This window comes from Mustela putorius, unplaced genomic scaffold (assembly GCF_011764305.1).
Source record: "Mustela putorius furo isolate JIRA1106 unplaced genomic scaffold, ASM1176430v1.1 tig00003898_pilon_pilon_pilon, whole genome shotgun sequence".
Taxonomy (NCBI): Eukaryota; Metazoa; Chordata; class Mammalia; order Carnivora; family Mustelidae; genus Mustela; species Mustela putorius.
The window spans coordinates 17,867,656-17,892,476 of NW_025422047.1; the positions used below are offsets into that span (position 1 = coordinate 17,867,656).

Sequence of the window (24,821 nt, forward strand, 5' to 3'; positions counted from 1 at the left end):
TCTTTTTTTTTTTTTTTTTTTTTTTTAAGATTTTATTTATTTATTTGAGAGAGAGCATGAAAGGAGAGAGTTCAGCGGGAGAGGCAGACTCCCTGCTAAGCAGGCAGCCTGATGTGGGACTTGATCCTAGGACTCCAGGATCATGACCTGAGCCGAAGACAGTCACTCAACCAACTGAGCCACCCAGGCGTCCCTGTGTCCAGCAATCTTTAAACTACTGTGCCACAAATTTGTCTAAGCCTAATTCAATCCCTCCAACTGGTTAAATCAGACCCCCTCCCCAAACCTCATAAACATCTCTCTCTGCTTTCCCCTTCTGAGATGCCACTGAGACTGTCAAGTTTGTGCTCTGTCCCCAGTGAGGTAAGAAATACACTTAGCTTTGCTTTATGAACAGGCATTTTGGAGGCATTTCTGGGGAGCCAACAGCCAACAAAGTCATAAGAGCTCTTTGAGAATCTGATGAAAGCCATGAGGGCACTTTCTCCAGAAAAATGGATATAGGAAATGTGAGTGACCTATAATTTCAGGGGCTTCACGGATTCCCTAAAGCCCCTCTGTGGGTCTCACAAAAGTATGTCACCACGGAATAGGAATGTCCCACCATTGGGAGTGAGATAGGCACCCTGTGGTTTGCCAAAAGCTAGAGTCAGCAGAATCCTACTTTCAGGATCAAAGGGGGCTGTTTGGATCACCTGGCCCCATTATTACCTCAATTACATGCTGATACATGGTTGTTTCAACCTATGCTTCAATACCTGCACTGATGGGGGACTCACGGCCTCTCCAGGGCAACGCATCCCTTCTGTGGCCACAGACAGAGCTGAAATTAGAGCTCTGTCTAGCTGATGTCACCCAGGCTGACTCTGAGCCTCTGCTTTAAGGAAGGCCAATCACTCCTCTCACACACACAGTCAAATAACAGAATTTCTCTTACTCTTAGGGTATGATCCCATGATCCTGAGCAAAAAGCAGTCCCATCAGGGGAGACTCGGAGAGTACTAACGCGGTTTTCATGTCCGAACAGGATGGAGACTCGGGACCCCTTCAGAACATCCCAGACATTGATGGTATAATCATTGTATCCAGCGAACAGCAGGCGCCCTCAAAGCAGGAGGATAGGATGGTTACTGAGCCAGTTCTTCCCATCCATTTTTCTTTTTGTGACGTTCACTCACACAATCGGCAGTCGCTTGCTCATTCATTCAGCCCACTGTGACTTAGTGCCCCCTGTGTGCCAGGCACTGTGCTTTGCCCTGGGGCTTCAGAGAAGAGAGCCCAGTCGCTGCCCCTCGAGGAGGGTGCTGGGGGGCAGGCAGGCAGATACGTGAAGGGACACACGGTAGCCCATGGAAGAGGGACGGCAGTGGAAGTGCTTAGCTGTGTGAAATGCTATGAGATCACGGAGGAAGGAGGCTCGAGGAGGGCACTGCACAAATGTGATAGGAGTTGGCTCTTGGGGGCTGAGGAGGAGTTCGCCAGGCAGAGAAGGGAGGCAAGAGAGGCTGTAGGCAGCGGTAGCAGCATGCAGGCAGAAAAGCACAGATTTAGACTGGGGGGGCTGGGTCTGGGGAAACTGGTCCTGTCAGAGCAGTCTTAACTTTTACTAGCAGCCTCCCCAGCAGTGAGGGCAGAGAGGCCATGAGCTTCCAGGCATTATGAAAGGGTCTCTTGCTCCCCTCCTCTGGAAAAGTCCCTTTTCAGGGATGAAGGGGAGGCCAGCAGGCTGAGGAGGAAAGCCTGGGAAGGGCCCCGCAGATGTGAAGCTGTGTGCATCACTGAAGAACAGCAGTAGGCGGCTCAGCCTTCATTTCCCATAACATGAAGGGGGTGGGGAGGCTGCTTCGGGTAGGGTGACATGGGGCAAGGGATCATGGAGGAAAACCGGGGCAGACGCAGACTGCTTAATCTGCTGGCTCATGGGGAGTTCCGCTGAGGGAAAGCTTGATCAAGAGCTGGGTTTCATTTAGGTCCCGGCATACGGTTTCTGAAAGAAACTGGGAGAGTTTCTGAAAGAAAATCTTACCACTGAGGGAGAAGTCCACACTGGATGCTCCAAATATGATACTGTCTTTGGAATAGACGGCGACTTCCCTGTCTGCCCGGAGGTCGTAGAGGCGACACTGGGGTGACAAAGAAGACAAAGAAGCACTTATTTCTTCTTCTTTTTAAAAAATTTATTTATTTGACAGAGATCACAAGTAGGCAGAGAGGCAGGCGGAGAGAGAGGGGGAAGCAGGCTTCCTTCCCACTGAGCAGAAAGCCCGATGTGGGGCTGGATCCCAGGACCCTGAGATCATGACCGGAGCCGAAGGCAGAGGCTTAACTCACTGAGCCACCCAGGCGCCCCCAGCAGCACTTATTTTTGGCTCTGGGTTGGGGAAGAGAGGAGCACGGGGCTATTGGCAGGGGCTGCTGGCTTGTGAAGTTTGGGGGATGAGGAAAATACCTCGAGTTTTCTCCCCTAGTATTTTCTCCCTTCATCCCAACTCTTAGTACTCTGCACGGATCAGTGGATATTCAAAGAAACAGCAAATACAGAAGATTTTGGGGGATACAAAAACAAAAATGAAACTCCTCTTTCTCTTCTGAGAAAGGATACACATTCATTGTAGAAACTACAGAAAAACTCAGAAATGCCCAAAGGAGGAAACAAAAATCACCCTAAATCCTAGTACTGACTAACATCTAGGCTATTTCCATCAGTTTTACTTCCATTTGATGTTTGTCTTTACATGGAGTGGATATTTCACAAAGACTTCTATTAACATCAGGTTATGAGCATTAAATAATCTTCAGAAACACATGACTACCATGGTTGTTGAATATTCCTTATGCAGATATATTAAATCTGTTTAGCCATACCCTCTTAAGAGTTTTGCTTGTGTCTCCTTTACAAATAAAATTTTGATGACTGTTCTTACATATCTCTGATGTTTTCTTCAGAATAGTTAAGAAACAGAATCCCTCAGAATAAAATTGTTTTAAGAAACAGTATGACTGAGGGCGCCTGGGTGGCTCAGTGGTTTAAAGCCTCTGCCTTCAGCTCAGGTCATGATCTCAGGGTCCTGGGATCGAGCCCCACATCGGGATCTCTGCCCAGCGGGAAACCTGCTTCCTCCTCTCTCTCTCTGCCTGCCTCTCTGCCTGCTTGTGATCTCTGTCTGTCAAATAAATAAATAAAATCTTAAAAAAAAAAAAAAAGAAAAGAAATAGTATGACCAGATCGAAGGGAGGTATATTTTTGAAAGCTCTTGGATCATTTGGCCAGACTGTTTTTCAGAAGGATGGAACCAAAAGGCCTAACTCTTTAACCACATCATGTCCACAATGTAGCATTTCACGTCTAATCCTTAAGCTTGCAGTTATTGGATTACAGGTGATCTGAAAATGTTTTCAGGTGTTTATTTGCCATTTTGGATTTCCTACTTTGTAAACAGTCTAGATTTTATCAAACTCTTTCAAAAAATTGGGGTGTGTATCTTAGTGATGATGCAGCCTCATTCATATCTAAAGGATTTCAATTTGGTCTGTCATATAGATGGCAAGAACTTTTCATAGATGTATGCTCTTATATTTTGTTATACATTCTTTGGCAGATGGAAGTTTTACATTTTCATTTTTTAAAAAGATCTTATTAATTTGGTATTTATTTGTCTTCTCTCTGGCAAACCCTGAACCAACTACTTTCCCCAGGCTGCCTGGGGAGGTATAGGAAAAGGAACACATAGGGCATGGAAGAAATAATAAGTACTAAAATATTTACTTACAGCAGTATTTCTTAACAGGAAAAAACACCCTGAATCTAAACTTTCAAAAATTAACTAGTTAAGTACATATTAGCCCGTCTATAACATGGAATACTATTCAATTGCTAAGAAAATAAAATATAGATTGGCTACACTGGCATCGGAAAATGTTCATAGTCTATTGCTAAGTAAAAACAAATTATAAAGCATTTTGTTTTAAAATAAAAAAGAGAGGAATTCATCCAGCTGTGACTTTACTTGGGTTGGGAGATTAAGATATTTAATCTCCTACCCAAGTTTTCCTCAATGAATTCACTTTATTATGGTAATCAGAAAAACATTTATTTTGAAAAATAAAATTAAACCACTACATTTCTCTTTCAAATAGGAAAAGTTCTCATAATTTAGAAGCATACCGTAGCATCATCTGATCCTGAAGCAAAGGCATCTCCACTTGGGTAGTACCTGCAGAGAGATAGTTTGGATAGAAAGCACTTTATCTAGAGTGGTGATTCTCAATCCTGGATGCCCGTCAGAATCATCTGGAAATCACCGGGAAAGTAGTCCCATGCCGGGCTTGTGGAATCAGAGTTGGCATCTCCACTGTGACATAAGAACCACTCATTATAGAGGTCAGAAGGGGAGGCTGATCTGGTTGGCCCACTGGCCTCTAGTTTTCTTTCCTGTAAGTAGGGGACAGTGACAATGGCTTTGCAGAGTTTTGGTGAGGAGTGACTGAGATAATGTGTGTATTTGCACCAGGCACTGAACACAGAGCAGGCTGCCTGTAACAGTAGTTTCCACTGATCTGGGACTTGGCTCAGCTCTGGGATAAGAAGTGATTATCTGCATAGACACTGGGGTTGCAAAGACAAAGCCTCATGCAGATCTCTTCATGGACCACTGCAAGTCTCCATGTGATACTTCTGGCAAAGGGCTTCCCCTTGCCCAGCCTCAATTTCCTTATTTGAAAAGTGAGGATGATAATGCATTTTCCCTGTTGTAAAGACTGAATAAGATAATATGGGCAAAGAACTTGGCATGGCCAGATGGAAAGCATTCAGCAAATTATACTTATTACTGTTATGTTCATTCTCTTCTCGGTTATCAGGCTTCAGAGGGAGAGAGGAGTCTACCCCGAGACCGAACGGATGTTGGAGAAAGAGGGATTGGGGTAAGGGCAACAGCACAGGTGAGAGAATGTGCATTTTAAGGAGTGAGTATATAGAGGTTTAATTTATTTTTGTGGCTTTATATTCTATCCAGCATCTTACCAACTTCACTTAATATCTGTATTAATTTCCTTTGATTTTTCTAAGTAATTATTGCACATTTGTCAACAGCTACAGTCTTTTTCCTTTTTCACTATCCTACAATTGAGGGCAAGGACCTAGAAATTCTTACTAACATTTCTACTGCTAATGTAAATAAGCACTGCTACCTTATTCTTCCTTTTACGGGGAACAGGTCTATTGTCTTTCCCACTAAGTATAATGAATCCAAGGGATGATTATATTTCAAATACTGTCTTAATAATGCCATTTTCCAAATTTACATGTCAAGTCCTTGCCTCTCTCGGGAACCAGTTCATAGATCCTGCTACCTACTCAATTTCTACTTGTGCATATAATAGGCATCTCAAATGTAACCATCCCAAAACAGAGCTCTGGAATGCATGTGTGACAACTGCCTCCTACCTCTAATTCCTCTAGCCTTCTCTGTCTTAGTGAATGGATCACTGCTTACTGCCCCTTATAAAAGCTTTGTGTTCCCAAGCTCAGGGTTCTTCTTCTGTAATGGAACCTCTCCATTTCACCCCGTGGAATTGGGGCTCAGGCAACCGGCACAAAAATGCTGATACTCTGGCTGCTGCCATTGCTAGGAGTAATAAACTGTCCTTCATCTTGAACCCAAGAGTCTCATGTCTTCTACCAGCAGCTATGAAACTGTGGCAGTCTAACTTGATAGCTTGTAGCTAGGGTAGAATCTCAGAATCCTCACAATTCTGGACATTTCTGTCTCCACGCTGTCTTTAGTTCCAGCCACTATCACCTTTTTCTTGGACTCATGCAACTTTCTAATTGGCCATCATACTTCCATTCTTGCTTCCCCACAATCTGTTCTCCAAACAGCAGCCAGAGGGATCTCTCAAGGGCAAAACAGAGACGATGTCAACCACTCCTCAAACTGGTCTTTGGTTAGGTCCCTCCACATCTCATCTTAACCCAGCTCTCTGCAAGCCTGGCTCTTTCAAACATCGTTTTCTCAGAGAGGACTTCCCTGACTATCCTAAGCAATAACCCACCCCATCCTATCCGCCTGTTTTACTTTGTACATAGCACCATCTTAAATCAAACTGTACATTTATTTGTTTGTGCTTTGTCTTATCTCCTGCAAGAAAGTAGGGACCTTGTCTATCTTGTTCACAAAGTTCCTGGAACAATGTCTAGCATATACATCTCAATAAATATTTGCTGAATAAATGAATGAGAAATACTGACTCTGCTTAGGGAGGATAATAACACTTACTCTAAGTGCCACTGAATTAAGTATCTCCAAGAGATCTGCAGCGCTGTTCAGGGTTACCACAAATCAGCCTTTCTTGCTGGGGGGACCTCCCTCAGCCAAGTGAGATGAGCCTGGAGGTGGTTCCTGGGCTGAGCATTATTACCCCATGCCAGGGACTGCCCGCAGAACAAGGAAGTTACTTGAACATTCTACTCACTGACCGGACACTGTTGATGTCAGATTCGTGTGTTTCAAAGGCCTGCACGCACTGGCCGGAGCGCATGTCCCACACCATGGCTTTCTTGTCACATCCCTACAAATGCAAAGTTACCCAGAGTTATGGTCACTGCAAGGCCTGTCTGCAGTCGGGCATGAGCTCTCGTTACGTAACAGAGCCCTTTACCTCCCATGGGTAAATGGCTCACAACATGCTTTTCTGAGACTAGCATCACCTAAGGCTGCTTTCTTCAACCAATAAGCCCTGAGAATGTGAGATTGTCTTGAGGTGTGGGGAGCAAGAAAAGGCCCCTGGCTGTCCCCTTCAGCGTGTTTTCTTCTTTTGCACCTTTCCAAGTATGGGTGCAAACCCTCCAGAGCCTCCTTGCTCCCCCCTGGGCATTTCTCTTTGTTCTGTCCTTCCCTTCCTCCCTCCTCTTCATTTCTGCCTCCCTAAGCCCAGGGGGGAAGGGCAGGCACACACTGGGTGCACAGTGGGGCCACCCCGCGTCTCAGGTGTACAGGACAGCCGGAGGCAGAGGGAGTGCCCCAGGAGCCGCTGGGTCATCTATGCCTCTGCTGCGCGGGCTGGCTGGGGGTCATGACCTTGCCAGCAGCAAGATGCGGGTCTCCAGCAGGTCGCTGTCCTGGGCTTTCATCTTGCAATCTGTAAACCCTCTCTCTGGGTTGCTGACGTGACCCAGGGGATCCTAAACATGAGGTTTTCACATTATACTGTCCTGGCTCCAGGAGCATTTGACACATTCTTGCTGAGCAATGCTGTTATTGAACTTGGGTAGGACAATGTGAACTCTTAAATAGAAGACGTAAAGGCTTAAAACTGGTGTTTGAGTTGCTGGTTTCAACCTCAGAGAGAAGAGAGGGATGAAACACCACAACTAGTACCTCAGAAGCCCCGCAGTGGGGGTTCAGCGCTCCAATCATCTTTAATGAGAATGCAGACAAAGCAGGCGGGAGCGTCTTCTCTTCTTCTGAGGACACTAAGTCAAACGGAGTTTAGTGCTCTGAAGGAGACAGTATAATCTACAGTGCTATCAACTATTTGAAAAGGCAGTGGAGTTGAGGAGGCACAGATACAGCTATTCGAAGGCCCAGAAATGAAACATACACAGGTGGGGCCAAATACCCAAGAAGAAACTGGGGTTCCTGCTAGTTACAGGCCACACAGTCCCTGCCTAATGCCCAGCACCAAGACGCCGGCAGCTCGGAGCCAAGGGCCCTTGCATCCTCCAGCTGCAAAGGACACGTGATGGTGTGTCCAGGGCCTCCTCTCCCCCCTCTCCTGACTAAAGTGAGACAGGACTCGAGCCAAATCAGCCGGCTCAGTTCCCCACTCTTATTCCTGGCCGTCCACAGAAACACTCGCCCCTGACATCTGTCTGACCCGCTGTTGGCTCCTCCACCTAATATATTCCATAGCATATCCTGGGGCCGTGGAGTATTGGTCTGCATCATGCCCAATTTATAGATGAGGAAATGGAGTCAGAGAGCAAAGCCGTGACCACAGCATCCTAGTCTAGTGCTCCTGTGTGCCACCATGGGCTTGTGTCTGACCCTGAGCCTTCAGATGCTCTGTTCCCTGTGCGCAGGGGTGGGAGGGTGCTGGTGATGTGCAGGGCTGGGGCAGGAGAGTGTCTCGCGAGCCCCAAGCCCTGATCACACCACAATGCTGCCTCACCTCAGCAGCCATCTGACCAGCTTGGTACCCTTATGGCTCATCTCCAATGCTCTCAGCTGCTAACTCTGCTGTTTATTTGAGGAATAACATTTTCAGGGCACCTGAGTGGCTCAGTTCGTTGAGCGACTGCCTTTGGCTCCCGTCATGATCCTGGAGTCCCTGGGTTGAGTCCCGCATAGAAGAAGGGTCTTCTCTTCTCTCTGACACTCCCCTTTCTCCTGCTCTCTCTCTCTCTCAAATAAATAAATAAAATCTAAAAAAGCCCTAAACGTGTTCAAATGCAGCAGATATGCACCTCAAGTCACAGCATTCACATGAGGAGAACATTCCAGATCCCTCTGCAGACTGAATGTCAGCAGAAGAACAGGAGACCCTCACAGCCCTTCCCCATAACCGCCCACCACTTGTTGCCCTTGCTGTGGGAGCAGGGGATGTGACAGAGAGCTGAGGACAACTCCTCCCAGAGAAATGTCTGGTCAACTCCCTAGAAATGACAAGAATTGCCACCATCACCCTCCCAAGGAGAGGAAGGACCCCGAGGGATTTTGCTTGGGCCTTTACCCCAGACACGAAGGTGTTGCCCGTTTCTGAGGGGGCCAGGTCCAAGCAGAGCACGTCAGCCCCGTGTCCGTGGAAACTCTGCAGCAGCTGCCCGCTCTCCACGTCCCACAGTGCACACGTCCCATCGCCGCTCGCTGTCAGGATCTGTCCCCAGAGAAGGGCGGGAAAAACACTGGCATCAGGATCTGTGCTGGGGGAAAGTCACTCAGATGCTGAAAGCTGACTGAGGAGAAGGAGGCTCTTGGAACACACACACGGATACATGCCTTGCTATACCTGGATTCAAGCACAGACGTATTTCTCCTGTCCTATGAAAACAAAGTCCCTTTGCAACATGCTCACTGTCCTCGAGATGTGTGTTTATGTGTCTGTCTCCAGGGGCACAAAGTCGAGCAGAGCCTCCGTGCCATATCCACAGAGCTCTGTGACGGCCCCGGGTCATGGAGGAAGTGCTCCGCGAACGTCTGGGGGAACAGAACTGGCGCAGCCCTCATGAGCAGGCCAGACACCTCAAGTGCTTCTCAGATCTTAACATGCTCCCCAGCCATGGGGCTGCCTGCTAATATCGCACCTGGGCTGGGGCCTGGGACCATCCCCCCCCCCGCCCCGCTCACCCCCCAGCCCTCACAAACCCTCACCTGGTAGCAGTGAGGAGCACTGCACCCCACCAGGCAGCATTTTGTGAGATACGTGCCCCTGTGGCTGCTTCTCCCCAGAGCAGGGCCTAGATGGTCCTAGGGCCCCCCCAAGAGGGCCACACACATGCCCTCACAGACTCAACAAGCCTCTGTTGGGTGCTGACGACATTCAGCTGCCCTGCTATTAGGCATTAATTAGGGTTTGCACAAAGACTGTGTCTTGGTCCTGGCTCTCCACTCTCCTGGAGCACAGTTGAACAGAACTGGCACTACTAAGACCTAACACCAACCAAATTCCCTGCCCCTGTGTTGAACAATTCCGAGCCCAGGCACATTCTCCTGGTGTTCTGTGAGGCAATACTGAGAACACGTGAAAACAATCTAGCGGCTTGCTTCAGGACACACCTGCTCCTGCAAGATAAGACTGTGAACCAACAAAACAACTTATTTACCAAGACAAACAGCTTGCTCATCCAGACTCACTTTAAAGAACTTCATCTTGTGGGGCTCCCTGATCCAAAGCTAGTAATGTTGTAGCCAGTTTCCTGCCTCAAGACACCCACCTAAAAAATCACTCAGCCTGGACCCCCAAACCCTCCAAGTACCCTTCCTTGATTTCTTCATTTTGAGATGCTATGGGATTCTGGCAAGTTGGGGTTCTCCTTTGCTGCAGGTCTAAGAAGGTTTTGCTGGAGGAATGCCTGGGTGGCTCAGTGGGTTAAAGCCTCTGCCTTCAGCTCGGGTCCTGGTCTCAGGGTCCTGAGATTGAGCCCCATGTTGGGCTCTCTGCTCAGTGGGGAGCCTGCTTCCTTCTCTCTCTCTGCCTGCCTCTCTGCCTACTTGTGATCTCTCTCTCAAATAAATAAATAAAATATTTTGAAAAAATAAAGGTTTTGCTGGACAGCAAGTTTTTTCCGAGGATCTCAGCAGACAAGACTGTGATGACTCACGATCAAGTGAGAAGCGCTGAGATCCGGGTGGGCCCATGGGAGGGACCGCAGACCCACCCCAGCAACATCTGAGCGGCTCTCCAAGGATGAGTGAGTGCTGGCTGGGTGAAGGCCCACCTCAGTGGGAAAGGAGAAGTGTGAGGACTTTAGCCTGTAGGCCAGACTGAGGGGGGGATGGGAGGGGGTAAGCTTCCAAGGGAGATAAGATCAAGGGCAGATTTTAGGAAAACGTGTCTAAGGTCTGTGCAGCCACCCCTCAAGCTGCTTCTGTAAACTGACAAGTACAAAGGCCACACAGACAGTGAGAGGAACGCTGTGATGCCTGGGGGAAAGCATGGTGAGTGGAGTTAGGGTCACAGTAGGTGGTGGGTGGGTGTCTATGTGTGTGTGTGTGTGCCCACGCGCACCCACGGCTTGGGCTTAGGCTGAGCACAGCGCCCTGTGTCTGGGGGAAAGGCAGCGGAGATGCAGGTCTCACAGCCTCTGGGACCCAGCTGACCATACTGCAGAGCCCAGGCGGCCCGTCCCGAGCAGCCATGGGCTGGGGGATCCACAAGGGCTAAAAAGCTCTAGACGCACAGCCTCCTGATGCCCCAGCTTCCTGCTGCTCCCAGGGTCTGGATGAGGTGATAAGACCGCACAGGAAGGGGCTCTTGTGGCATCACAGCAAATACCACGGGGCCCTCTGTGGGTGGAGATTACCAAGGAAAGGAAATGAGCGAGTGCTGGGCTTAGGGACTGCAAGCCTTCAGTGCACCCATGGACCGTCCTGTACCTCCAAATTCCTCCTGCTGCTGGTTTTCTCTTCTCTTCCCTCCTGTTCTTGCCCCTTCTCTTTTACACGCTGGGCCTAGCACTTATAAAGAATCTCCTTTTCTCTGCAGGAGGGAAACCACATTATACCCAGGGGACTCTACTCCCACCCTGGCCTGGTGCCTCGCTGGCTGCAGCATGTCGGAGTGTGTTTCTTCCCAGACAGTCTGGGGAGGCCCAGACTCTCCTTGCAGCTAGGAGAAGCGGCTTTGGAGCTCCTCCCTGGAGCCAGAGCTGCTTGAGCTCCAGAGAGCTTAGGGCTCTCTGGCACAGTCCAAGGCCCTCCTCAGAGCTCCCACTCATGGGCAACTCTCAAATGTGGGGACTCTCTGAGGCTGCAAAGCTCCTGCCGCTGTTTGTGGGGGTCTCCACGCTTGGTTTCCTTCAGGTGGCCCGGTTCACCCAACAAGATGACCTAGGCTGGTAGAAGTTAGTTTATGAACACACAAGACTTGGACTGGGTCTTAATTTCTGTACTTATATTTTATAATATGCTGTAATTCCCTTCAATCTCTCCAAGCCCACACCTATTCCTGTCCTAACACTTACAAAGGGCCAGTAATCTCCCATCTTTTTTGGGACACCCAAACAATCTGCTTTAAATGATTACCTCAGTCTAGCTCTTTAATTTGCATATTTTCGGGGCACCTGGGTGGCTCAGTGGGTTAAAGCCTCTGCCTTCTGCTCAGGTCATGATCCCAGGGTCCTGGGATCGAGCTCTGCATTGGGCTCTCCGCTCAGCGTGGAGCCTGCTTCCTCCCTCTCTCCCTACCTCTCTGCCTACTTGTGATCTCTGTCAAATGAATTAAAAAAAAAAAATCTTAAAAAAAAATTGCAGATTTTCCATGCCATATTCTTCAACCAAAGAGATGAATATTTTTAAAAAGTTACAAGTAAATTCTTCATAGTAAAAAATATTTTAAAAATACTTTTAATATTTTTGTGATCTTCACTACAATATAAGTAAAAATTGAATTTAAAAACCAAACAATCACGATAAATGCACGAAACAGAACCTCTTACTCGCGGTCAGTCATTTATTCTGGAATGTAGGGATTTTGTAGGTTAAACACCAGTCTTCTGCCAGCCTCTTGACTTTTTTTTTCCATCCTTGATCACCAGAATGGAAGGAAGCTCAAGGTTCATTAAGGTATCCCAACCAGGCCATGCATCAGAATCACCTAGGAAGCTGTGAGATACTATTAACAATAATAAAGTAATAAAACCTAACATTTATTGATATTTACCAGGGGCTGTACTATTTTACACAAATCATCTCACTGAATCCTCAGAAAACCTTATGAGAGAGGAGTTTACTACCATTCTCTCCTGAAGGTGAGAAAAAGAAAACAGAGTAAAACTTTGTTTGGGACTGACCAGCTAGGATACAGTGAAGCCGAGATTTGATCCCAGCGGTCTGACGCCAAGCCAAGACCTTTGCCCTGCTCTGTTTCCCAGACCACATCCCCGCGGAAGTGGCCCGCAGGACCTTCTCTACCCGGGGCTGGCGGCTTATTTGGAGGAAAGCACTTTCTCCTTCACAGGTGCCCCTTTGATTTCCACCTCCAGCACCTGCGGCAACACAGAGGTGGTGGGTAGGGAGGGGGTGGTGATGGGACCTCACCAGAGGGACTTCAGATGTCTGAAGACTCACTGTTCTTGCATCCCTCTGAGCCTTCCTTCATCCAGACTAAATGTCCTCTGTTACTTTGTTCTCAGCCCCAAAGACGGCGGGTTCTGGCACCACAGCCAGGCCGGGCCACAGCGCCCCCTACTGAACAGGTCTGTGAGAATCCTGGTGGCCAACGACGAGTGCAAACACTGCGTGTTTCCAAGTCCCAACACCTCTCCACTCAGCAATTAAACAGTTACCCAGTCCTCTGGTCTCCCTGTCGCCAGCCTCACCTCCCCTTCCGACCCTAATGAGATGAAAACACAGTGGGCCACGGAAGGCTTTCATCTTACTCAGAAGCTCTCCTGCTTAAAAGAAACCCAAATCTGACCTAGCCTCTGCAATGGCTGAGGCCAGACTCAAGGGCCCTGTGATTCGGCCCTGCCCACCTCTCAGGCTGCCGGTCTCCCTCTGGGGTGCCCTCACACTTCCCTGGCCACAGACCCTCCCTCCAAGGCTGGCTCAGGCAGCCCTTTGCAGCAAGTTGGGGACCCCGCCTCCCATTCCCAGCTCTCAGCTTCCCCCACTGTTCAGTCCAGACAGTTTCCGTGAAGGTCCTGAGAACAGAGCCTGAGTGTGAGCAAGTCCACCCCCGGAACTGGTGGTATCTGATAACGTGGGTGGTGGGCACCTACGAAGATTTGCTAAGTAGGCATGAATGAATAAGCCAAAGATCCTTTTATGATGTGTTAAGAAACTTAGTCAAAGGGTTGAAGTTGTAATGTTTTCACCTTGTAGTTTATTCAAAGTGGGATCAGGCTTACTAGTGAAAGACTTTTTTTTTGCTATTTGAGAAAACACAAGTGTGAGGTGTATAAAATGCACAACTCTGAAGGTGTATAAAATGCACAACTCTGAAGCACAGCAGCTTTACACACGTAAGCACATGCAGACTCAGACTGCAGGATAGGAATTTCCACACCCTCAGAAGGCTCTCTGTTCCACTCCCACGACCACCAAGTTAATTAGAGGAGGATGCTTTATGTGGTATGCAGTTTATCTCAGCTCTGTCATTAATTAACGGCCCTGACTTTCCCCATTTTTGATTTATTAAAAATAATAATGATAACCAATGAAAAACAACAGGAGGGTCCTCTTAGAGCCAGCTGCTAGAGCATATCTCTCCTTACATACTTAATACATTGCACGAGACAGGCTTTCAAACAAAGACTGTAACAAGAGACAAAGAAGGGCACTACATAATGACAAAGGGAAAAATCCAATAGGAAGATAGAATGATTGTAAATATTGATGCACCTCACATAGGAGCACCTAAATACATAAAGGAACTATTAACAGACACAAAGGAAGAAACTGACAGAAGTTTAATAATAATATGGGACTTCAACACTCCACGTACATCAATAGATAGATCATTTAGACAGAAAACGAACAAGGAGATAGTGGCTTTGAGTGACACATTGGGCCAGATGAACTCAACATATATTTAGAATATTCCATCCCCAAACAGTGGGATACACATTGTTTTCAAGTACACAAAGAACGTTCTCCAGAATGGATCACACGTTAGGCCACAAAACAAGTCTCAGTAAATTAAAAAAGACTGAAATCATACCATTCATCTTTTTAAGCATCACAGCTAAGCACAATCACAAGAAAATACCTCGGAGAAATACAAACTACCCGGAGGCTGAATAACAGGCCACTAAATAACAGATGGGTCAACTAAGAAATCAAGGAGGAAATAAAAATACATGGAGACAAGTGAAAACAAAAACCCAAAGTCCAAAATCGTTAGGATGCAGCAAAAATGTCCCCTAAGAGGTCCAGTTATAGCAAAATAGGTGTACCTCAAGAAGCAAGAGATATCTTGAATAAACAACCCAACCTTATACCTAAAGGAGCTACAAAAAGAACAAAGGCCAAAGCCAGAAGAAGGAAATAATAAAGATTAGAGAAGAAATAAATGACAGAGAGACTAAAAAAAAAAAAACCACACACACACAATAGAACACATTGATGAAACCAGGAGCTGGTTCTCTGAAAAGATCAACAAAATTGACAAACCTTTAGGCAGACTCATCAAAAAAGAAAAGAAAGAACTCAAATAATATCAGAAATGAAGGAGAAAAAAATAAAAGCTGACACTAGAGAAACACAAAGGATTATAAAACGATATTATGAAAAATTATATGCCATATCCAAATTGGATAATCTAGAAGAAATAGATAAATTTGTAGAAACACATAACCTTCCAAAACAGAATCAAGAAGAGATAGAAAATTTGAACAGATGGGTTACTAGCAATGAAACTGAATTCGTAATTTTACTTTTTTTTTTTTAAGATTTTATTTCTTTATTTGACAGAGAGAGATCACAAATAGGCAGAAAGGCAGGCAGGGTGTGGGGGAAGCAGGCTCCCCGCTGAGCAGAGAGCCTGATGCAGGGCTCGATCCCAGGACCTGAGATCATGACCTGAGCCGAAGGCAGAGGCTTAACCCACTGAGCCACCCAGGCACACCTTGAGTCAGTAATTAAAAAAAAAAACTCCTGAAAGACAAAAGTCCAGGACTAGATGGCTTCACAGGTCAATTCTACCAAATACTTAAAGTAGAGTTAATACCTATTGAATCAAATTGTTCCAAAAAATAGAGAAAGGAAAGCTCCCAAATTCATTTAACAAAACCAGCATTATACCAAATATACTAAAGACACTCCAAAAGAAGAGTACTACAGAAGAGTACTCTGATGAACATAGATACAAAAATCCTCAACAAAATATAAACAAACTGCATTTAACAATACATTAAAAAAATCATTCACCACGATCAAATAGATATTTATTCCAGAGATGCAGGGTGGTTCAATATTCACAAACCAAAATGATACATCACATTAACGAGAAAAAGGATTAAAAACCTTATAATCATCTCAGTAGATGCAGAAAAAGCATTGGACAAGATTCAACATCTATTCATGATAAAAACTCCCAAAGAAGTAGATTTAGAGAGAACATACCTCAACATAATAGATAATAAAGGCCATAAGTGAAAACTCACAGCTAACATCATAGTCAATGGGGACAAACTGAGAGCTTTTTCTCTATGATCAGGAAGAAGACAATCCATTCTCACCACTTTTACTCAACATAGTACTGGGAGTCTTAGCCACAGCAACCAGTCAAGAAAAAGAAAGAAAAGGCATCCAAATTGGTAAGGAAGAAGTTAAAGTGTCACTATTTATAGATGACTTGAGAGTATATAGAAAACCCTAAGGATTCCAGCAAAGAAACTACTAGAACTTATAAATGAATTCAGTGATGCTGCAGGATAAAAAATGAATACACAGAAATAAGTTGCATTTCTATACACTAATAATGAAGCAGCAGAATGAGAAATTAAGAAAATAATCCCATTTACAATTGCACCAAAAAGAAGAAAATACCTAGGAATAAATTTAACCAAGGAGGTTGAAAGACCTGTACTCTGAAAACTATAAAACATCAATGAAAGAAACTGAAGACGACACAAACAAATGGGAAGATAGTCCATGTTCCAGAACCAATATTGTTAAAATGTCCATACTACCCAAAGCACAATTTAATACTCCCTATTAAAACACCAACAACATTTTTCACAGAACTAGAACAAACAATCCTACACTTGTATGGAACCACAAAAGAAACCAAACAGCCAAAGCAATCTTGAGAAAGAAGAACAAAGCTGAAGGTATTCAATCCCAGCTTTCAAGATATACTACAAAGCTGTAGTAATCAAAGCATTATGGTACTAGTACAAAAACAGACACACAGATCAATGGAACATAGTAGAGAGCTCAGAAATAAATCCATGCTCTTATGGATTAATTGACCAGGAAAGGAAGCAAGAAATATCTAATGGAAAGAAGACAGTGTCTTCAACAAATGGTGCTGGGAAAACTGGACAGCTACATGCAAAAGAATGAAACTGGGCCACTTTCTTAGACCACACACAAAAAGTAAACTCAAAATGGATTAGAGACTTAACATGAGAACTGAAGCCATAAAATTCCTAGAAGAAAACATAGGCAATCATTTCTTTGACATTGCTGTATAAACATTGTTCTAAGTATGTCTCTTCTGCTAAGGGAAACAAAAACAAAATCAAACTATTGGGATTACACCAAAATAAAAGACTTTCGCACAGAGAAGGAAACCATCAACAAAACAGAAAGATAACCTACTGAATGGGAAAAGATATTTGCATATGACACATCTAATAAGGGGTTAATATCCCCAATTCAGAAAGAACTTATACAACTCAACACCAAAAGAGGTAAATAATCTAAGTTAAAAATGGCAGAGGACTTGAATAGACATTTTTCCAAAGAAAACATAGAGATGGCCAAAAGAAACATGAAAAGATGCTCAACATTATTCATTATCAGGGAAATGCAAAGGAAAATTACAGTGAGATATCACCTCACAACTGTCAGAATGGCTAGTATCAAAAACATAAGAAATAATAAGTGTTGGCCAGGATGTGGAGAAAAAGAGTCCTCTTGTACTGTTAAGGGGAATGCAAATTTTGGTTCCTCAAAAGTTAAAAACAGAACTACCCTATGATCCGGTAATTTTACTAGTGGGTATTTTACCCAAAGGAAATAAAAATGCTAATTAAGAAAGATGTGTGTACCCCACTGTTTATTGCAACATTATTTATCATAGCCAAATTATGGAAGCAACCCAGGTGTCCATCCATAGATGAACGGATAAAGAAGATGTGGCATACAGATCAGATATAGATATAGATAGAAAGACACACACACACACACACACACACACACACACAGGAATATTATTCAGCCATAAAAAAGAACGAGATTTTGCCATTTGCAAAAATGTGGATGGAGCTACAGATTATAAAGCTAATAAGTGAGATAAGTCAAAGAAAGCCAAATAACAAGATTTCACCCACATGAGGAATTTAAGAAACAAAACAAAGAAAAAAAAAAGAAACAAATCAAAAAGCAGACTCTTAATACAAAGAATACATTGATGGTTGCCAGAGGGGAGGGATGGGTGAAATAGTAAAGGGGATTATAGATAAACAGCACATTTATCACAACGAGCAGTGAGAAGTGCATAGAACTGTTTACTCATATTGTGTGTGTGAAACTAAGAGAACACTGTATGTTCACTATACTTGAATAAGATGATGATGATGATGATGATGATTATGATGATAATGATACTAATAATAGGGGGATACTGCAAAGCTTCCTCTCCTTGCCACCCCTCCTTGGTCCTCTGTCACTTCCCTTGCTCCCCGACAGGCTGAGAGCCACCACACGGCCGTTTACTGACCTGCATGTCTGAGTTGGTGAAGCTGCAGGCTGACAGGTAGTTGGTGTGCATAGCGACGGACTTCTTTTTGGCAGCCATGTTTTCATTTTTGTCAAACGTCAGTGGATACACAGAACACTTATTATCCAAACCACTAGCATGGAAAGAAAGAAGTGTCAAATGCTAATATAAGGCAACAGGATACAAGTACACATTCTCCTTCAGGCAAACTTTTCAAAATGTTTTCCTTTGGCCACATCTTGTGTTGTAAACTTTTCCCCCCAACCTGGAAGATTTTAAAATGTACCGCAAAATTGAAAGAAAAATGGTACAGTGAGCACCCAGATCCCTTCACCTTCACCTACATTCACTAACTTTGTCTTTTGTCATATTTGTGGGAGCAAACTCTGAACCCATTTGAAGGTAGATGTAGACATGACATGTTACACCTAAAGACTTCAATTTGTAAATTTACATCTTCTTAAAAAAAAAAAAAAAAGAACATTCTCCTAGGTAGACACTAGATCACTATCACATCTAAGAAAACAAACACAGATTCCCTAACAGTATAATCAACCATCTGTATTCAATCTTCCCCAGTTGTCCCCAGGATCCAGTGCCTCATCAAGGTTCACACACGGCATTCGGTTTGTTTTTTTTTTTTAAATATTTTTATTTATTTATGTATGTATTTGACAGACAGATCACAAGTAGGCAGAGAGGCAGACGGAGAGAGAGAGGAGAAAGCAGGATCCCTGCTGAGCAGAGAGCCCGATGTGGGACTCGATCCCAGGACCCTGAGATCACCACCTGAGCTGAAGGCAGAGGCTTTAACCCGCTGAGCGACCCAGGCGCCCCCGGCATTCGGTTTTTATAGCTTTTTGAGATCTTTTAATTTAGAAAAGAACTTCCACCTCTGTTTTATTTGTTCAAACAAGAGATCTTAGGCCAACGGTCTTGTAGAATGTCACATATCCTGGACTCGTCACATTGTTTCACAATGGTTATGTTCAAGTATAACATTTTCGGCACTACTAGTATACAGGTGATACTGTGTATTCTTTCTCTTTCTCCTGCTTCACTTCAGGAGGTTTGCGATGCCTACTGTCTCCAGACTGGTGATGCTGACTTTGATCACTTGGTCAAAGTGGGGAGCACGACATCACAGCACGGCAAATGTGACTTGCTTGTAATTAGTAACTAGGGTTTGCCACTTCAAGACCATGTGAAGATCCTGCTTCCCAACAACCTTTCACACAATGATGTTAGAATGATTATCTTGTTTGAATCAAATGTTATTTTAGGAGAACAAAATGGTGACCTTCCGATTCGATCATGCCTTCTGCATTTACTAGCTAATGTTTTTCGGTAAATAAAAATCCCCCCCCCTCACTGTATATACCTGTAGATTCTTTTTTTCTCTTCAACTCTGTTATGAGCCATTACTATCACTATCCCAAGTGAGGCTCACATTGTCCCATATTTGGACAGTGGATGGCCCCTTCAAGCAGCTCCTGTTTCTGTTGGGTATGACCCCACTGATCCCTGCATGTTTCCTTGCTTTCTGGAACAAGAAAATATCCTAGGCTCACTTTATCCTTTTCCTGCCCCAGACCTACAATCAGCCTTACTCCAAGGAGCCCTGCTTCCTTTTAGTGGACAACGACATGGGGGGGGCACTCTCTTCTGATGCCCTGGGGATGCTAGGGGAAACCTTAGCTTTTCCAACTGCTCAAGGGGGCAGGTGTGGACTTGGGATGCCTCTTACCATATTATTCATAAGCTTGTGGGTGAAAACAATTTCCAGTTAGGCTGTGGCATTGCACCAACATGCTCAGTTAAGTTTTTTTTTTTTTTTAAGATTTTATTTGAGAGTAAGAAAGAGAGCACGAGTAGGGGAGGGGCAGAAGTGAGAGGGAAAGGGAGAGAGACAATCTCTCAAGCAGACTCAGCCCGAGACAGGACTTGATCCTACAACCCTGAGATTGTGACCCCAGCCAAAACCAAGAGCCGGATGCTCAACTGACTGAGCCACCCAGGAGCCCCTGCTCAGTATAGTTTTGGATGCTCTTTCCTCGTTCACTGGACCCCATATTTTAAACATTTGTTAATATTACACCAATATTTATACCTTGAACTCCCTTTGCTTCTTTTTCCTAACAAGGTGCAAGGCAGCCGGTGCAGTCAGTCCCTGACCGTCTACCATGCACCAGGGCCAGGAGACAGATACGACAGAGAGGAAGGCACGAGCCGTTCCTCCTCTCTGAGGAGGCTGTCACCACAAACCTGTCTTCCTGGGCCTTGTAAAATTACTCTCTTCACTGCTTGGCCCCTGGGCTCATGGAAATCTTCCCACTGGGTTCAAACAAGAAATAGATAACAGAACCATTCTCCAAACTACTAAAGACATTGTTCACGCGCCGCCTGGGTGGCTCAGTTGGTTAAGCAGCGGACTCTTGATTTTGGGTCAGGTCACAATCTCAGGGTCAGGAGACGGAGCCCTGCCTGCATCAGGCTCTGCGCACAGCAGGGAGTCTGTTTGAGGTTCTCTCCCTCTGCCCCTCCCCCCACTCGCTCATTTTCTCTAAAAAAATAAAAACAAACAAACAAAAATAAAGACACTGTTCACTATGTTATTATATCCATTGCATATTGCAGAAGGAGCTACCCGATATATTGAAATACAAACCCAGCTAGTGGATATCTGAGTATCAAGTATTGAGAAATGATGTAACTTCTTCAGCTCTATGCATCTGCTAACATTAATGCCCAGTTAGAAACACACTACCCAGAATTTAAAAAAAATATAGAGAGTATTTATTATTCCTAATGAGTAAGAACTGATCTTCCCTAAAGAGAGGTCAGCTTTTGCCCTCAGCTGCTGGGAGGTCATCTTTGAGCCTCTAGAATGGCCCCACTGATGGGAGAGCAGACTTGGCTCAAAGACTGTTCAACAGTGTGATTTATGATGGGGCTTTAGGGTATGCACTGTGAGTTCTGACCTCCCCACAGGACCCAGAAACTAAAGGTATTAGCCTAAACCTCTAGGACACACTGGAGACTGAGGGTCAGCTACATGGGCCGTACATGATTGAGTCCCAGGAAAAACTCTGGACCCCAAAGACTCAGGCAAATGTCCCTGGTTGCTAATCCTCTGTATCGTCACGCACGGTGGCCAGGAGGAGGTGATGCCATCCGTGATGCCATAGGGAGGGGACGACTGAAACTCCAGGTTTAGACCTGGCCTGGACTCTGTCCTGAGTACCTCTTCCTTTGGTTGGTTCTAATTTGTATCCCTGCACTGTGAGAAAACTGTCAACCTAGGCAGACAGTTCTGTGGTTGTTCTAGCAAATTATCAAACCTGAGGGTGATTGTGGGGACTCCCAAGTTTGTGGCTGAGAGCCAAAATGACAAGTTTTGTGGGGATGGTGCCTTCTTTTTTTGGTGGGGGGGATGGTGCCTTCTAACTATACAGCTGGCCGAACTCCTTTACACTTATCTTACTGTGCGTGTGTATGTATACACACACACAAAATAAATGTATTTACACACAGCATATACACAAATACATATATACCTATATATATCATGTGTGTATGTCTGTCTCTTATTGTGCTTACCTCATATCCTGGCAAGAAGTAAATGGGAATGGATTTTATTTATTTATTTATTTATTTATTAAAGATTTTATTTATTTATTTGACAGACAGAGATCACAAGTAGGCAGAGAGGCGGGCAGAGAGAGAGAGGAGGAAGCAGGCGCTCTGCTCAGCAGAGAGCCCGATGCGGGACTCGATCCCAGGACCCTGAGATCATGACCTGAGCCGAAGGCAGATGCTTAACCCACTGAGCCACCCAGGCGCCCCTGGGAATGGATTTTATATAAACATTACCATTCAGTTATAAAATGGCAATACAACCTACTTTTGCATTATTTTAAAAAAATTAGAAAATATGAAATACATGTGTGTGAACATGGGTTCCAAAGGCACACGGGGTCTAGGCAAGTGGAAAGTGAATGAAAAGATGCCCCAGGGGCACTTGGGTGGCTCAGTGGATTAAGCCGCTGCCTTAGGCTCAGGTCGTGATCTCAGGGTCCTGGGATCGAGTCCCACATCGGGCTCTCTGCTCAGCAGGGAGCCTGCTTCTCCCTCTCTCTGCCTGCCTCTCTGCATACTTGTGATCTCTCTCTGTCAAATAAATAAATAAAATCTTAAAAAAAAAAAAAAAAGATGCCTCAAATGGCCCTTCAAAGTGAGGGATGTTGAGGATGACCATTGGTGTGACTCTGGCTGGAGAAGGCTCCAAACTTTTTGCTTAGAGGCCGAGGGTTTTCATTTTTGAATAATTTCCTTTGATGGACACATTATTCCTCCCTATGACTCTCTTTCTTTGCTTTATTTTAGATAATGCTACAGTAAATATTACTGCTCGTGTGGCTCTTCTATATTTTGGATCACTCCTTTCAAGCAAGTTGTTAAGATGTGTGGAATCACTAGATCGAAGGTCATAAGTTTTTCAAGGCTTCCAATACACCTCACCAACATGTTCTCCAAAATGTTTACAGCAATTTATAGTCCCAGCTGACAGCATTTGAGAACAGAGGAGGCAGGTTTAAAACTTAAGCTCCTGTCAGTCTGTAATGAAAGTAAGTATGAAAGAGAGTTTCGTAGTTTCTTTTTTGACGGAGTTCAGGGAGGAATTTAACACGCTGCCTAACCAATGAACAAAAACAGTAAGTTCGGGTTGCTTGCTTGTGTTTGCCCATCGAACGGTGTTTTGTGGCAGACGGGTGATCAGAAAAGCTGCTTGACCCCTACTTACCCACATGCAATGGCGCATCCGGATGGGGCGTACGCACAGGCCATCACCCACGTGCAGGGCATGGTGACGGCGTGCTCCTGAAACACAGAACGTGAGCCTCACAGAGGGAACGAGCAGCACTCCTACACAAACATATTAAGGTGTGGAGCCCAACGTGGGGCTTGATCTCACGACTCATGAGATCGTGACCTGAGCGGAAACGAAGTCGGATGCTCCACCCACTGAGCCACCCAGGTGCCCCGACTTCTTTCTTAGTGTGATACTCCCCTTGTTCTTCCGAACGAATATTGGGGCTCACTTTCTGTGAAAGGTCTGTCGGAATTTCACTTCAGTTATACGCTTTACCTTATTTACTCAGATTCTCCCTATTTTCAAAATCTACTCGTAAATGATCCTTACATGTATGCTGTGTTTGCTGCCCTGTGAGTCTCCAAGGGCCTCTGTCCCCTGTGGGTCCTGACACCTTCCTGGGAAGGTCAGAACGAAAGCGGGCGAGGGCAGGGTGATCTTGAGAGACCCCATAACGTGGGAGTGATGAGGCCTAGAGGTAGCAGTTCCTGCTCCTGGCTGGTGGTTGTGTCACCCACATTCTCCTGCATGCGGACAGGGAACAAAGCCACAATGCGAAAACTTCTGCGTCCATGGGCTTTTTTCCCTGAGAGACATAGGCCCCGGGTCCTGGCTCCAACACCAGCAACATCTAAGCAGGATGACTACCTGTCCACCCTCAGTCTCTCCCCGTCGGTGAAGGGAGAGGACGGGACTAGATGGTTTCAGTACCTTTCAGTGCTGGTCTTCTTTCCTGTTATGATCCTCTGTGTTTTTGTGGGGGAAACACGGGCCCTGATACTGCTCACAGAAATTCTGTCACTCTCAGTTACAGCCTTTCGGATGCCTAGAATAACCCACGGCAGCAAACGGCCACTCCAAGCACAAGGTGCCACAGGCCCCGTTCCTTATAAGTAATGGCTATGTTCCCTGTCAGGGGCCACAGTGGCAACACCACGGCTCCCCAGGAATCAGGCAGTGTGTGCTCTATGACATCCTAGGGCTTTTAAACAGAAGAAACAAAACCACACACACTCTTGAAGACACTAAGGCGCGCTGGCTGAAGGAGAGGACTCCATGGAGGGAGGTGCTGGAGAGGAAACCCCCAACAAACTGCTAAGCTGCCATCTTTACTATTTCCCAGGGGCCTGATCATGAGGGACTCTGCTCCAGAAGATGGTTCTGGGCCCCCCTTGATCAGGCTGTGTGCACCTGTCTGCGACAACACTTACTAAACACGTTCCCTCATGCAGAATGTGGATGCTGCTGGGTTTGAGGCACACAGAGGTCTCTGTCTCATATGGTGAAAGAGAAGACCTTCCCCATATAAATGACAGAACTACTATGGAATACATAGCAGTTGTTACGGTAAAAGGCAACACAAGGCAGGCTTGTGAGCACACCTCTACAGAGAGATTTTCGCCTTTCTCTCTAGTTAAGAGTCTAAATGTAGGTCAGATTTGGAGCTGAGCATGCCCAGGCCCGACTTGCAGGCTATCACTGGCGAGTCGGTTCAACTCCCTGCATCCTCAGCTTCCCCCTGCCTCTGCCGTCTGCTCATGTCCACGGTGCTACAGAGTCTGGCCAAAGACACAGAGGACAGGGGTGCCTGGGAGGCTCAGTGGTTAAGCATCTGCCTTTGGCTTAGGTCATGATCTCAGGGTCCTGGGATTGAGCTCCGCACTAGGCTCCCTGCTCAGTGGGGAGTCTGCTTCTCCCTCTCTCACTCCCCCTGCTTGTGTTCCCACTCATGCTGTGTCTCTGTCAAATAAATGAATAAAATTGTAAAAAAAAAAAAATGACACAGAGGGCAGAGAAGGCTGGGGGTTCAGGAACCTCCTACCACCCCTCAGGAGAA

The 24,821-nt window shown here is 45.5% G+C and overlaps 1 protein-coding gene across 2 annotated transcripts in view; it reads right to left on the bottom strand.

Moving 5' to 3' along the window:
- GNB5 (G protein subunit beta 5) overlaps nt 1-24,821 on the bottom strand; it is a 43,698-nt gene that overhangs the window by 2,756 nt on the left and 16,121 nt on the right. For both annotated transcript variants that reach the window (XM_045067840.1, XM_045067841.1), the window contains 7 exons: nt 22,916-22,992; nt 18,112-18,244; nt 8,734-8,877; nt 6,479-6,570; nt 4,166-4,214; nt 2,027-2,123; nt 938-1,104 (listed from right to left, as the gene is read on the bottom strand). In XM_045067840.1, the coding sequence (XP_044923775.1) occupies nt 938-1,104; nt 2,027-2,123; nt 4,166-4,214; nt 6,479-6,570; nt 8,734-8,877; nt 18,112-18,244; nt 22,916-22,992 (759 nt within the window). The remainder of the gene's footprint in view (nt 1-937; nt 1,105-2,026; nt 2,124-4,165; nt 4,215-6,478; nt 6,571-8,733; nt 8,878-18,111; nt 18,245-22,915; nt 22,993-24,821) is intronic.